At 42.0% G+C, this 16,419-nt stretch overlaps 1 protein-coding gene across 3 annotated transcripts in view; it reads right to left on the reverse strand.

Moving 5' to 3' along the window:
• Positions 1-2,462: 2,462 nt before the first annotated feature.
• The window catches only part of LOC128695854 (uncharacterized), a 41,680-nt gene continuing 27,723 nt past the window's right edge, over positions 2,463-16,419 (reverse strand). The window contains exons 2-7 of one of the 3 annotated variants that reach the window (XR_011393030.1): positions 8,961-9,229; positions 6,879-7,078; positions 6,051-6,333; positions 4,648-4,821; positions 2,613-3,599; positions 2,463-2,537 (exon numbers count right to left, since the gene is read on the reverse strand). Coding sequence is in view for 1 of the 3 variants with exons in the window: in XM_053786748.2 (XP_053642723.2) it covers positions 3,351-3,599; positions 4,648-4,821; positions 6,051-6,333; positions 6,879-7,078; positions 8,961-9,229 (1,175 nt within the window). In the remaining 2 variants the exon portion in view is untranslated. Of the gene's footprint in view, positions 2,538-2,581; positions 3,600-4,647; positions 4,822-6,050; positions 6,334-6,878; positions 7,079-8,960; positions 9,230-16,419 lie in introns of those variants that run through there. The other 2 variants (XR_011393029.1, XM_053786748.2) reach the window with 2 other exon arrangements.

The following is a 16,419-nucleotide window of genomic DNA, read 5'->3' on the forward strand; positions in this document are numbered from 1 at the left end:
ACAAAAGAAGTACATAGTGCCTTGATGCCAGTGAAGGGATCTCACTCCAAGGAATTGGAATACTGTTCCCTCTATTTTATCAAGTCTTATTACCTCAGTAAGGTAGATAAACATTGTAGGTGTTTATTTAGTTACTACAAAAGATTAGGTACTAGCTAAATATGTTTAATGTGTAAATCTGGACCAAATTTAGTTAAGCAACTAAGCTGCCATTTTCTTCCCATGAAATGTGTTATTTAGATCTGGTAAACCTGCCTTTTTGATGCATTTTTAAATACTAAACCATTCTCTGAACATCAGGGCAGGTTGCACAATTACAGTCATTGAAAACATACCACGGACAGGGATAGAACCCACGAACAGAGAGTCTCAGAACTCCAGACCGTCGCGGGTTCTATCCCCGTCCGTGGTATGGTTTGTTTGCAGTCGTGTCATTACGATTTCGTGAGTACAGTCATTGAAAATTGACAGTTATGAGAATTTAAAGGTTTAAGTGTTGCATAGGTCTTGTCAGGGAGAAGCTGTATAGCCCTTGTAGCTTAGCGCTTCTTTTTGATTATAATAATAATAATAATTGTCAGGGAGAAACAATATTGTCTTCGCTATTGGTTCATAGAACAGTTTAGCATGAAAAAATGTATATCTACAATGCCGACATAACTAAAAAGGCAGATTTACCAGATAGAATCATCACATCTTGTACAAAGAACATGGCAGCTTAATTACTAAACTGAATATGGTCCCAGCAAATATATTTAACTAGTGATTACTTAACTATTTTGTATTAATAACCAAATATGCATCAACAATTCTAGTCTACCTTATATCTTTTATTTCCCATATATAACAAAAAAAAAAAAGGCACAGTACCATGACTGGAACAATACACAGATAACCTGCACATAGAAGAGAGGAGCTTATGGCGATGTTTTGGTCTGACTTGGACCATTTACAAAGTCACACGAACAGAAAGGAGAGAAGGAGGTAGTATATATATAGCACAGCAGACAGGGACGGGAGCAAGAGAGGTAGTAGTGGAGGTAGTAGTAGTAGTGTAGTCAGTCAAATACTAAGAAAGAGGAGCACTGCAAGGGAGCTAGGGGCCCACAGAGGGTAGGAGCAAGAACACACAAGGGGGAAAAAATAATAAAATAGAAAGAGAAATACCCAAGGCAGAATAAAGAAAACCCAAAGGAAAAGGAGGAAAGGGTAAGAGGGAGAAGGGGAGAAAAGAATCAGGTTAAGTCATGGGTGTTCTGAAGTTTGGAACATTTTACAGGACTAAGATACATACAAGGAAAGTTTTGTATAAGGGAGGATTCAGCTAAATGGCAGCTGTGAAAGTTAGAAGTGGGGTAGACAGTTTTAGCAGAAGACTGATCTCTGACATGACAGAAAAGTGCATTGTTTGTGTCGGCAAGCCTAACACTACTTTTGTGCTCCCTAAGTCTGTCAGAAAGAGATCGGCCAGTTTCTCCAAAGTACTGAAGAGGACAGGAGGAACAAGAAATAGAGTAGACACCAGGAGCATAGGTATGAACTAGGTAAGTGCGAAGAGTGTTAATCTAACGAAAAGTAAGTTTGATGTGTAAGGAACAGAGAGAGTTGTTGAGATTAGAAAGACTGGAAATGTAGGGAAGGCAGAGGACAGGAGAGTTCACAGGAGTAGAGAGTTTGGGAGAGAAAAAAGGCAGAGTCTATGAAATAGGAAGGGTAGCCAAGACAGGAAAATGAATTATGAAGAGTGGAAATTTCTGATTCAAGGAACTGAGGATCACAAATGCAGAGAGCACAGAGAAAGAGGGAGATAAGAAAATTTTTCTTGATAGAGGAAGCATAAGAAAAGTAGTGAATGTACATGCCACTGTGCATAGGCTTCTGGTAAATGGAAAAGGCAAAACTTGTATCTAAGCGGTGGACATGAACATCAAATACAGGTTTTGCCTTTTCCGTTTACCGCAAACCTATGCACAGTGGCATGTACATTCACTAATGTGCATTAGTGCATGTACATTAGTGAATGTACATGCCACTGTGCATAGGTTTGCGGTAAACGGAAAAGGTCTGTATTTGATGTTCATGTCCACCGCTCAGATACAGGTTTTGTCTTTTCCGTTTACCAGAAACCTATGCAAAGTGGCATGTGCATTCACTACTTTTCTTATCATGCTTCCTCTATCAAGAAAAATGTTCTTATCTCCCTCTTTCTCCTTGCTCTCCGCATTTGTGATCCTCAGTTCCTTGAATCAGAAATTTCCACTCTTCATAATTCATTTTCCTGTCTTGGCTACCCTTCCCATTTCATAGACTCTGCCTTCTTACATGCTAAATGGACTTTCTTCTCTCCCAAACTCTCTACTCCTGTGAACTCTCCTGTCCTCTGCCTTCCCTACATTTCCAGTCTTTCTAATCTCAACAAAACACTCTCTCTGTTCCTTAGACATCAAACTTACTTTTCACCAGACTAACACTCTTCACACTAATCTAGTTCATACCTCTCCTCCCTCTATTTCTTGTTCCTTCTGTCCTCTTCATTACTTTGAAGAAACTGGCCGATCTCTTTCTGACAGACTTGGGGAGCACAAAAGTAGTGTTAGGCTTGCTGACACTACCTTTGAAGAAACTGGCCGATCTCTTTCTGACAGACTTGGGGAGCACAAAAGTAGTGTTAGGCTTGCTGACACTAACAATGTTTTTTTCTGTCATATCAGAGATCACAGTCATCCTACTGACTGGTCTTCTGCTAAACTGTCTACCCTACTTCTAACTTTCACAGTTGCCATTTGGTTGAATCCTCCCTTATACACAACTTTCCTTGTATGTATCCTACTCCTGGCTTTGTCTCTGTAGATGCCTTCCTTTCCCATTACGTACATTGTAAAATGCTCCAAACTTCAGAACACCCTTGACTTAATCTGATTCTTTTTTTCCCCTTCTCCCTCTTACCCTTTCCTTTTTTTTCCTTTCTTCTGCCTTGGGTATTTGTTCTCTTATTATTTTATTTTTCCCCTCTGTGTTCTTGCTCTTACCCTCTGTGGGCCCCTAGCTCCTCTTTCTTAGTATTTAAGTGACTACATTATGTACCACTACTACCTCCACTACTACCCCTCTTGCTCACGTCCCTGTCTACTGTGCTTTTTATACTCCCTCCTCTCCTTTCTGTTCGTGTGACTTTGTAAATGGTCCAAGTCATACCAAAACGTTGTCGTAAGCTCCTCTCTTCTATGAGTGGGTTATCTCTGTATTTCCCATATGCTTTGGGGTGCTTCCCTATTATACAGTAAAAAAAAAAAAATTGAAACTGATCATTGATGTCGTCATCTGTCAGTGCCATCCAAGCTCAGCAGTTGTTAGTTAAGAAGTTCCACATTACCAAATGATGGAAGGTCAGGGATGATTGACCTGAAGTCCTCAATGGTATAGCAGAAGGTCCCTCCCCGTGTCAAATCAGAGGTGTTCCACCTCACCCACGAGAGCTCACTGCACAGGCTGTGGCAAGGAGCATCATACAGGCTCCTGGAATCCAAAGTTCCGGAACCTCTTACATCGTTGACCATAATTATGGCTGTAGCTGTATGAGAGACTGGATCATGAACCACCTGCAATTAATGACTATGTTGTAATATGTTTTCCTTAACATCTACTATTTAATGAAATTTCATCAAATGTATGTGGTTGAAAACAGACTACAACCTCGCCTCACTTAGCTATGTATTCTTTTACCAATGACTTGGACTTACGACGGGCTCTCTGACCAGTATGCATACCTAAACAATGTATATTAGAGCCGATATTCTGTTTATTACAATGTACAGTACACTGTTGTGTAAACATTTAAAAATATACCAGAAATGTTATAAATGGTGCAAAGGTGACATTAGAACAATATCGAAGATGGTTGATACAAACCCATTACCATTAGGGATACTCCTCACTGAGTGCCGAATTCATTTACCAATGTGGTCTTAGGAACGGAACTCAGTCATTAAGTGAGGAGAGGCTGTACAGTATATTTACATATCACCCATCAAGAATGGTGTCTATTATTTAGAGAGTGCTAAACTAGTGGGGAATGGGAGGTAATCAGGCTGATTCAAGGAGGAGAGGACAAGTCCAATTTTTTTATTATCAAAAGCTCTTCATTAGTATCAGAGAACCTGGCTGCCATGAGGAGCAAGGTTCCTTTATGCCAGTGAGGCATTCTTGAGCTAAGGAATTAGACCTGCCCTGCCCTTCCATTTATATTACTGAACCCGAGTGCCTCCCATTATTCCAGGTACTGTGACCTCTATGATTTTAGCATTTCCCCCATGAGTGCAATAATCCACCTCTGATCAAACCTAATCACAATCTATTCCCACCCATTTTAAGCTAGTGAGCTCTTTATTCAAGGAACTAAACCTCTCCTCCCCTTCCTTGGAATAAACCTATGTGTTTAGCACTTCCCTCTTATTTAAAAGGATCCTCCCCTCGTATTGAACCTAATTGCCTCCTGTTACCCGGGGACTGAATGGCCCCTGTGAATTTAGTGCTCTCCCCAATGATCCCTTCCTTGGATCAAATCTAATTACCTATTCCATAGATATATAACCTATTTAGGTTTAGCACTTCTCCCTGAATATAAAAATAAATGCTTTAGAGTACAACCTTCCACATCAGGCCAGGAACAGGTGCCAAAAATAGGTTATAAATAAGGCCAAGGAAGATCTTGGTGGGTCTGCCATGTCGGTGTGGCAGCATCAGAGTGCCATGAGTGCCACTCCAGACCTCCAGCGTCACATCTCGTATCTTAGCCAGGTTCCGTACAGCAAACTCCAGCGACTGCAAAGAGGAAGTGTTACTTCTACTTCAATCAGTGGAAGGCGCTAATTCCATAGGGGTTATACGAGACGCTGAGAAGAAAAACGACAAACATACTAAACATCACTTTGTGAAAATCTACAAACTTCTGCATCCTAAAGAAAAATGAATTCACCATATGTCACATTTGAGATCGCTTACAAATGTTTGCAACAATATCTCTGTAACCAGGAATAAAATCTTGATCAACCTGGTCTTATTTTAAAGACCAATTATCATTTTTGCATGGAAAACAATTTTTGCTAGCTATGCACATTTTTCTCACTGGCGATGCTGTATAACCCTTGTGGGTTTAAAGTTTAGTTTGATTATAATAATAATTCCTCACTGGCAAATTCATCCAATTTCTTCTCAGCACCTCGTAGTGCCTGGGGAATGGAAAGCATTTGTTTGGTTCAAGGAAGGGGAGGATAGGTCCAGTTCTTTTGATCAAGAGCCTCTCACTAGCATCAAGAAACTTTATTTGAAGGGATTTATATCATGATAAGAGACCTTTCAGTTATGAGTCCTGTAATGTGTCAGGTGCTGTGTGACTGAGTTTAGGGCTTTTATCTGGTAAAAAAAAAAATGAAATGGTTTCTCATTAAAGTCCCTTCAAGAGGGATGGGGTGCCTGTTGGTGAAGGGCTCCTAATGCAAGAAATTGGCATTACCTTTCACTTTCTTGCCTCAAATCTGAATACTGTACCTCTTTTTCCCCAAGCACTATATGACCCCTATGGGTTTAGCATTTTTCCAAGATTCCCATGGTGTTGAATAAGACACATGCAACACTCAGATATCTTATTGCTAAAACATTATGCATATGCACCAGGCTTTAGTCAAATTCAGAGTCAACTTTCATACTAGAGACATTGGAAGAGGGGGAAAGATAATTTTAAGGTGTTCAGTCCCTCACCAGAGGGATTGAACACCTAACTAGAGACATGGTGCAGGTTTCAGTATACAAGTCTCATACTTCATGCCTCTGCCTAAAGCTAAGGGACTGAACACCCAAGGAAACCTTAAAACTATCTCTTCACTTTCCCTAATGTCTCCAGTATGAAAGTTGCCTCTGTATCTGACTGAAGAAACCTGCCATATTGTAGAAAGATTTTGGTAATATAGATACCCAAGTGTGTCATATAAGTTATTTATCAATTTGTCATTACTGTATACCATTAGCTATTACTTCCAGTTATGAAACCTCACCTTCCAGTTGCCATTGTTAATAGCTTGCCACTGTGGGACAACATTAGCATAATAGTAGGTGGCATCCTGCTCTGCCTCCAACACAAAATCTGCATCTGGGGCCAGGTGACCCTTGGCCAGGTAGTGCCCATTCACACCTGTGAGGTGCTCTGTGGTGTTCAGCAGGCTCTGCAGTAGGAACATCTGTGTGGATTTCAAGTAGGAGTTCCTTATCCTAAATGGGAACAGTGCGGCATCCCTGAAGCTGGGTCGTGGTGGGTCTACCACTTTAGCATCAATGTTCCTGGTGGCATCAATGGAAACTAGTCACAATTTTAACTATTCCTTATGTACACATCTAAATTAAATCTATCTTGGACACCACAGGCTAATATTAGGATAGTTGGAAGGCAGAGTACCAACAAGTATGGCTCATACAAAGACATTTAGTATATTTGAGCAGAGAATAATTGTCATCAAGATACTTTGCTCATGATTTAATGAAGTCTCTTTGTATTGTATAAGCCTTACTTCGTTTATGCATCTTTGTTTCACCAATTGAAGGCTTTTGCCATCTACTACTGATTCTCTTGCCACAGTGCTGCAGACAAAATGTTCTCTTTTGTAAACTTTTCATGTACTCTTTTGGGAAGCCTGTCTTCCATGTACTCTCACAGAAGTTACCTTCCTGTACTCTGACAGCCTGTTTTACATTCATGAACTTGTGGGGAAGCCAGTCCTACTTTCATATACTCTAGTGGGAAGCATTACCTCCATGAATTCTTGTGGACAGCCTGTCTCCCCTTCACATACTTTTGCAGACAACCTGTCTTACTGTCAGGACCTTACCTGCCATGGATCTTGTGGAAGGCAAATTGGGTGGTTCCTTGGTGATGACTGAAGCAGAGGCTTATCTGAGGAATGAAAGTACCTCGGATGATATCCCAGCCAATGGTGATGTTAACGCCGTCTTGGCTACACCTGGCACCCTGCCGCAACACGGGCTCGGGCTTCTTGTGGCAGCTCAGCTCACCCCATCTCACTACTTGCTGATAAAGTACCAATGGAAAAGATGAGGCAACTTGTGGAAGTCACTTCATATAAAAATGCATTTTTTCATCCTTATTTCAGTTTGTAGTGGCACTGAATGACCCACATGAATTTTTATGCTGCTTATGAATATAATGAGCTATAATATCCAATAAGAATTCAATGAAATATACAATGCAAAAATTCAGTAAGAAATGATAATGTCCTGAAACTGAATTGAAAGCATAAAGATCTGTTATAAACTCAAAGATTGTGGGTTAGTGCTCTGTGAATATAATTTATAATAGAAAAAATATTTAATGAGTTGAGGGTAAGAAAATATGAATGCAGAGGAACTTACAGATTGGAGGGAGAATGAAGGAAGTTAATGTACAGGAGGGCTCAGCTTATACAGCAGGTAACCCTCAAGGGAGGTTCCTTGATGCTGGTGAGGGGCTCTTGATCTAGGGAATTGGATCTGTGCTCCGGTTCCCTGAATTTAATCTGAATACCTTCCATCCCCCCCACATGCGCTGTATAATCCTATGGGTTTAGCGCTCCCCCATGATTATAATAATTATTATACAGCAGTTTAGGTTCTGTGCTACTGCTGTAAAGCAAAAATCGCTGTAAAATGAAACAGCCTTTGTTCATTGTCAAATGCATATAAAAGCCTGATAACATGTTTACACTATCATATATTAAGTAAGCAATAGAGCTTGACCTAAAAAAAATGCATATAGAGTACACACATTACTTACTTAAAATATTTTCATCCTTAGCTTATATTTATTGCAGGAAGTCTGAATAAACGAAGAATGGGTATAACTGAAAAGTGCTGCATTAGCGCAACACTGTAAAGTGAAGCACTGTAAAGCAGAGCCTGCCTGCAGTGTGTTTTAGACATTTGGGAGTGGATGTGTTGGTAGATGGGTCTATGATGGCTGAGGCAAACTAGACTAGATGAGGAAGAATGGTGGGTTGTGTGTGGAGTTATCTGTGGAGACAAAAAATTTAATTTATGGAGGCAAAAATGGGAATGTGCCAGAACATAGTGGTACCAACACTTACATAGGTTAAAGACAAAGAATTGGAACATTACAGTTAGGAAGAGGAGGTTGGAAACAGTGAGAATGTCATGTGTGTGAGGATAATATGAAGTAAATATTAAACAGAGAATCTGGATTACAGAAATTCGAAGACTGTGTGAAGACTATATAATTCAGAGGGCTGAGGGGTTGTTGGGCATTTAGAGAGGGTGGGGCTGAATAGAATGAACAAGGTGTATAAATCAGGGTGGAAGGAAGGAGGGGGGTAGGGGTCATCCCAGGAAGAGTTGGAGGGAGGGGATAAAGGAGGTTTTGAGTGCTAGAGACTTGATCATCTAGCAGGCTAGTGCAAGTATGTTAGATCACAGAGAAGACAAGAAGTTTTTATGGCTTGATGTGCTGTTGGAGTCTGAGCAAAGTAACATTTATGAAGGTATTCAGGGAAACCAATTAGTTGCATGCGAGTCCTAGAAATGTTAATTAAGTACAGTGCCTACATTCTCAGATAGGGATAACGGTGACACAGCCCGAAGCGTCACACTTCTGGCAAGACAGCCATTGAATGAAGGATGGTGAATGTGTGAGGGAGAATTAGCTCTCTCCTTATGCATAAATTAAACATTTACAAAAGGATTCAGGAAAACCAGTTAACTAGACTTGAGCTGTGGAGGTGGGAAATACAATGCCTGCACTCAGAAGGAGGAGGGAGGATATTGTGGTCTGGAGGGGCATCTGAGCTGTAATATCGGTGCTCTCTGGTAAGATGGTGATGGCATGGCATGAGGAATGGTAAAAGCATTTCTTTTTTTTCGGGTCACCCTACCTGGTGGATGTGTTAAAAAAAAAAACTTACTCTTTCTCCAAACTTTAGATCAGCATCATCACAACTGATATAAGCGTAAGACATCTTATTTATAGATCTTCCTAAGACGGTTCCATTGAGGGTGATGTCGTTGTTCTCCCCAGGACAGGCGATGATGGCAAGGGCATTGTGGGAGAGGTGCATCACCCTGGATTGTCCTTCCAGCACTGGGTAGAGGAATTGTTGGGTGTCGTTCCTTCTAACTATCAGCGGCCGGATGTGTCTAGGTGGAACATCATCGAAGTCGATCCTGCAGTCCCCTGCAGAAATATTTATATAAAAAAAATTGTCACCAGCTCCCTCCAAAAATTTTGTTATCACAAGTTATATACACTGATGGATCTAAACAGGAGTCTTCTGGCAGAGCTGCATCTGCTCTTGTTGCCACCTCTCTAGTTAAGAATGATTATAAATTTGTTGAGTTAGGCATAAGAATTAACAACTGGGCATCTACACTGCAAACTGAATTGTTTGCAATCCTAATGGCGCTAAAGCTAACCTATGACACTGAGCTTGACTTTATCATCATTACTGATTCTATGTCATCATTGAAGGCTCTTGACTCATATAATGACTCCAACAACATGCTCATTGGAGAAGCCAGGTATAGATACTCAAAAATTAGGGACAAAGGAATTAATGTACAATTGCTATGGATCCTATCACACATTGGACTACTCCTTCATGATAAAGTTGATATGTTAGCCAAGAAGAGTACCCAGAAGAAGAATGTAGAATAATATGTTTTATGAAGCAAAGTGCAATGTGAATAGACTGACTGAAGTTGTAGGGGCCAGGCTTAGGCTTGGTTACAAGTACTTCTGGCAGTTTGGGAGACACACAGATGATGATCAAACTAAATGTAAATTATGTGATCGGGTATATGGTTACTGTCTTGAACACTATGTGCTTAATTATCCACTTATTGAGAAATAAAGAGACAGACAATATAATAACCTATGTGACATGTCAAGATATCTTATTAATGAAAATAAGATACCAGATATACTAAGCAAATTTCATAAATTTGCTTGTAACAGATAAGTGAACTGTAGATATGTAGATATAAATCCATATGTATTCCTGTTATCCCTTTTGGGCCTAGTTCCTAGGCCTTTTGTGTATCCATATGTTCTTGCGCTACCGTCCACAGGATGGATATGGGGCGCACATTAAACTAGCCACTTCAGTGGCAAAATCTAAAATCTAAATCATGTGTTGTGGCCTAAAGATGGATTCTGAGCAATTCTGAGAAGCCTTGTCAGCCATTTTCATACATCCCATAGCCCCAGAAGCTTTTTGGGTCATGAGACGGGACAATAGAATTACAGCTGGTTGCTGCTGACAACCGTCACAGAAATACTGTGAAACATTGAGCCTTGTACCTCAGTGGCACAGTGCTGGACTTGCTATTTGCCAGGACCATGGTTTGAGTCCTCATCTATTCTTCTGTTTATGTGTGTGTGTGTACTCACCTAATTGTACTCGCCTAATTGTGGTTGCAGGGGTCGAGACTCAGCTCCTGGCCCCGCCTCTTCACTGATCGCTACTAGGTCCTCTCCCTCTCTGCTTCCTGAGCTTTGTCATACCTCTTCTTAAAACTATGTATGGTTCCTGCCTCCACTACTTCACTTGCTAGGCTATTCCACTTCCTGACGACTCTATGACTGAAGAAATACTTCCTAACGTCCCTGTGACTCGTCTGAGTCTTCAGCTTCCAGTTGTGACCCCATGTTTCTGTGTCCCCTCTTTGGAACATCCTATCTCTGTCCACCTTGTCTGTTCCCCGCAGTATCTTGTATGTTGTTATCATGTCTCCCCTGACCATTCTGTCCTCCAGTGTCGTCAGTCCAATTTCCCTCAACCTTTCCTCGTACGACATTCCCCTGAGCTCTGGGACTAGCCTTGTTGCAAACCTTTGTGCTTTCTTTAACTTCTTGACGTGCTTGACCAGGTGTGGGTTCCAGACTGGTGCTGCATACTCCAGTATGGGCCTAACATACACAGTGTGCAGTGTCTTGAACGATTCCTTATTAAGGTATCGGAACGCTATTCTCAGGTTTGCCAGGTGCCTGTATGCTGCAGCAGTTATTTGGTTGATGTGTGCCTCCGGTGACGTGCTCGGTGTTATGGTCACCCCAAGGTCTTTCTCCCTGAGTGAGGTCTGTAGTCTCTGTCCACCTAGCCTATACTCTGTCTGCGGTCTTTTTTGCCCCTCCCCAATCTTCATGACTTTGCATTTGGCAGGGTTGAATTCGAGAAGCCAGTTTCTGGACCACATGTCCAGGTCTCTTTGCAGTCCTGCCTCATCCTCATCCGATTTAATTCTTCTCATCAACTTCACATCATGTGCGAATAGGGACACTTCGGAGTCTATTCCTTCCATCATGTTCGCATATATCAAAAATAGCACTGGTCCTAGAACTGACCCCTGTGGGACCCTGCTCGTCACAGGTGCCCACTGTGATACCTCTTCACGTACCATGACTCGTTGCCTCCCTGTCAGGTATTCCCTGATCCATTGCAGTGCCCTCCCTGTTATATGCGCTTGATTCTCCAGCTTCTGCACTAATCTCTTGTGGGGAACTGTGTCAAAGGCCTTCCTGCAATCTAGGAAAACGCAATCAACCCATCCCTCTCTCGTGTCTTACTTCTGTTACCTTGTGTGTGTGTGTGTGTGTGTGTGTGTGTGTACTCACCTAGTTATACTCACCTAGTTGAGGTTGCAGGGGTCGAGTCCAAGCTCCTGGCCCCGCCTCTTCACTGGTCGCTACTAGGTCACTCTCCCTGAACCATGAGCTTTATCGTACCTCTGCTTAAAGCTATGTATGGATCCTGCCTCCACTACATCGCTTCCTAAACTATTCCACTTCCTGACTACTCTGTGGCTGAAGAAATACTTCCTAACATCCCTTTGATTCATCTGTGTCTTCAGCTTCCAACTGTGTCCCCGTGTTGCTGTGTCCAGTCTCTGGAACATCCTTTGCCCACCTTGTCAATTCCTCAGTATTTTGTAAGTCGTTATCATGTCCCCCCTATCTCTCCTGTCCTCCAGTGTCGTCAGATTGATTTCCCTTAACCTCTCCTCATAGGACATACCTCTTAACTCTGGGACTAGTCTTGTTGCAAACCTTTGCACTTTCTCTAGTTTCTTTACATGCTTGGCTAGGTGTGGGTTCCAAACTGGTGCCGCATACTCCAATATGGGCCTAACGTACACGGTGTACAGGGTCCTGAACGATTCCTTATTAAGATGTCGGAATGCTGTTCTGAGGTTTGCCAGGCGCCCATATGCTGCGGCAGTTATTTGGTTGATGTGCGCTTCAGGAGATGTGCCTGGTGTCATACTCACCCCAAGATCTTTTTCCTTGAGTGATGTTTGTAGCCTCTGGCCCCCTAGACTGTACTCCATCTGCGGTCTTCTTTGCCCTTCCCCAATCCTCATGACTTTGCACTTGGTGGGATTGAACTCCAGGAGCCAGTTGCTGGACCAGGTCTGCAGCCTGTCCAGATCCCTTTGTATTTCTGCCTGGTCTTCAATCGAATGAACTCTTCTCATCAACTTCACGTCATCTGCAAACAGGGACGCCTCGGAGTTTATTCCTTCCGTCATGTCGTTCACAAATACCAGAAACAGCACTGGTCCTAGGACTGACCCCTGTGGGACCCCGCTGGTCACAGGTGTCCACTCTGACACCTCGCCACGTACCATTACTCGCTGCTGTCTTCCTGACAAGTATTCCCTGATCCATTGCAGTGCCTTCCCTGTTATCCCTGCTTGGTCCTCCAGTTTTTGCACTAATCTCTTGTGTGGTACTGTGTCAAACGCCTTCTTGCAGTCCAAGAAAATGCAATCCACCCACCCCTCTCTCTCTTGTCTTACTGCTGTCACCATGTCATAGAACTCCAGTAGGTTTGTGACACAGGATTTCCCGTCTCTGAAACCATGTTGGCTGCTGGTGATGAGATCATTCCTTTCTAGATGTTCCACCATTCTTCTCCTGACAATCTTTTCCATGATCTTGCATGCTATACATGTCAGTGACACTGGTCTGTAGTTTAGTGCTTGATGTCCGTCTCCTTTTTTAAAGATTGGGACCACATTTGCTGTCTTCCATGCCTCAAGCAATCTCCCTGTTTCAATAGATGTATTGAATATTGTTGTTAGGGGTACACATAGCGCCTCTGCTCCCTCTCTCAGGACCCATGGAGAGATGTTATCTGGCCCCATTGCCTTTGAGGTATCTAGCTCACTCAGAAGCCTCTTCACTTCTTCCTCGGTTGTGTGTACTGTGCCCAGCACATGGTGGTGTACCCCACCTCTCCGTCCTTCTGGAGCCCCTTCTGTCTCCTCTGTGAACACTTCTTTGAATCTCTTGTTGAGTTCCTCACATACTTCACGGTCATTTCTTGTTGTCTCTCCTCCTTCCTTCCTTAGCCTGATGACCTGGTCCTTGACGGTTTTCTTCCTGATGTGGCTGTATAACAGCTTCGGGTCAGATTTGGCTTTTGCTGCTATGTCGTTTTCATATTGACGTTGGGCCTCCCTTCTTATCTGTGCATATTCGTTTCTGGCTCTACGACTGCTCTCCTTATTCTATGGGGTCCTTTGCCTTCTATATTTCTTCCATTCCCTAGCACACTTGGTTTTTGCCTCCTTGCATCTTTGGGTGTGTGTGTGTGTGTGTGTGTGTGTGTGTGTGTGTGTGTGTGTACTCACCTATTTGTGGTTGCAGGGGTCGAGTCCTAGCTCCTGTGTGTGTGTGTGTGTGTGTGTGTGTGTGTGTGTCGCACACCCATTCAAAATAATAAATGCAAGAAAGCCATAAGGAAAGTTGTAACAGCTCGAAGCCTCTCACTGTCATCACTGCTTCTTCAGGAGCTTTACAATGAGGAAACTGAAAAATGAAATTGAAAAATCTCAGATTCATTACAGTAATGCATTAACCGTCATCTTAACTCCTTTCCTGTGTTGGGGACCAACCAAAACTGGCTGTTTATCCCCCTTACTGCTATGCAGAAGGGTAATGGAGCGAGTAGGTCTCCCAACTGGACGACCTCTGACGAGGGAATTTCATTCTTGCCGAACAAGACTAATTTTTTGCTGCAACCAGCTGAAACAAACGGGAAAAAGACTAAGGAAATGCTCTTGAACGGCTGCCAAGACTACATCTCCTTACACTAAGTTAAAAGCATCCAAGTGTCTATTCTCCACACAAGTCCCTGATATAAGTAAATGATGCACGAGCGGCTGCTGTACTGCCTTAACTCAAAGAAGGTTCCTTGATACTGGTGAGGGGCTCTTTATCTAGGAAATTGGATCTATACTCCAATTCCCTGAATTTAGCCTGAATGTCTTCCATCCCACCCTTCCACAGGCACTACATAATCCCTACAAGTTTAGCGCTTCCTATAACAATAATAAAGATACCAAAGCCAAGTTCGTTTTGATAAGACAAGATGGCTGTTTTGGTGTAAATATTTCTCACTGCCGCTTCTGCAACGAGACGGCGAAGACTATTCCAATGGAGATGGACCAGGTTGCTACTGAATCTGCTTAAACTTTAAGATAAGTCGTAATAAATCTGTAAATATGTCAAAAGCTTAAACCATTATATCTGGGATGAGACCCACACCAGTCGACTAACACCCAGGTACCCATTTTTACTGATACCTGAAGTATACCTGGAGGGGTGTTTTGGGGGGTCAACGCCCCGATGGCCCGGTCTGTGACCAGGCCTCATGATGGATCAGGACCTGATCAACCAGGTTGTTACTATTGGCCGCACGTAAACCGACGTATGAACCACAGCCCAGCTGATCAGGCACTGCCTTTTTTTTATTTAAAAACGCAATACACAATTATACATGTAGACAATGTAAACAATGAAACGTAACCATTATATATAACAACAAAAAGTTCCACATTCCCTACCTTAGCACTAAACTTATACATAAGAAAACACACGTTCAACTAAAAAAAAAGTTTGATACCCCCCCCAAAAAAAAACCCCAACCATCACACATAACATACATTTAACTAAACTAAAGACAGCCCACATCTTCAAATACAGGTGGGTTTATTACATCCAAAATTGCAGCCATAAACACAATATTCAATATAACCCAAAGAATGTCACAGGTATTGACATTTTACATAAAACTGTATGTACGAAGACATTCTCAATTATCCAAAAATTCTTTACACACTTATTATTGTTGTATATTAAACTTCATATACAAATACATAATACATAACACCTCAAAAAATTACGAAACAAATAAAGGTTAGAAAATAACAATCTCCACACCTCACCACAGAAAAACTAAACACAGTATAATATAACAAATGATTCGTCCCACCTCACTGCCATACACTACATTCATCCTACAAGCGAACACTACATCATCCCACAAGTGAACAAACACTACATCATCCCACAAGTGAACAAACACTACATCATCCTACAAGCGAACAAACACTACATCATCCCACAAGCGAACAAACACTACATCATCCTACAAGCGAACAAACACTACATCATCCCACAAGTGAACAAACACTACATCATCCTACAAGCGAACAAACACTACATCATCCTACAAGCGAACAAACACTACATCATCCTACAAGCGAACAAACACTACATCATCCTACAAGCGAACAAACACTACATCATCCTACAAGCGAACAAACACTACATCATCCTACAAGCGAACAAACACTACATCATCCCACAAGCGAACAAACACTACATCATCCTACAAGCGAACAAACACTACATCATCCTACAAGCGAACAAACACTACATCATCCTACAAGCGAACAAACACTACATCATCCTACAAGCGAACAAACACTACATCATCCTACAAGCGAACAAACACTACATCATCCTACAAGCGAACAAACACTACATCATCCTACAAGCGAACAAACACTACATCATCCTACAAGCGAACAAACACTACATCATCCTACAAGCGAACAAACACTACATCATCCTACAAGCGAACAAACACTACATCATCCTACAAGCGAACAAACACTACATCATCCTACAAGCGAACAAACACTACATCATCCTACAAGCGAACAAACACTACATCATCCTACAAGCGAACAAACACTACATCATCCTACAAGCGAACAAACACTACATCATCCTACAAGCGAACAAACACTACATCATCCTACAAGCGAACAAACACTACATCATCCTACAAGCGAACAAACACTACATCATCCTACAAGCGAACAAACACTACATCATCCTACAAGCGAACAAACACTACATCATCCTACAAGCGAACAAACACTACATCATCCTACAAGCGAACAAACACTACATCATCCTACAAGCGAACAAACACTACATCATCCTACAAGCGAACAAACACTACATCATCCTACAAGCGAACTTACACAATCACGTATATTTAGTAATAT

The sequence above is a fragment of the Cherax quadricarinatus genome, chromosome 41 (assembly GCF_038502225.1).
Source record: "Cherax quadricarinatus isolate ZL_2023a chromosome 41, ASM3850222v1, whole genome shotgun sequence".
NCBI classification, from domain to species: domain Eukaryota; kingdom Metazoa; phylum Arthropoda; class Malacostraca; order Decapoda; family Parastacidae; genus Cherax; species Cherax quadricarinatus.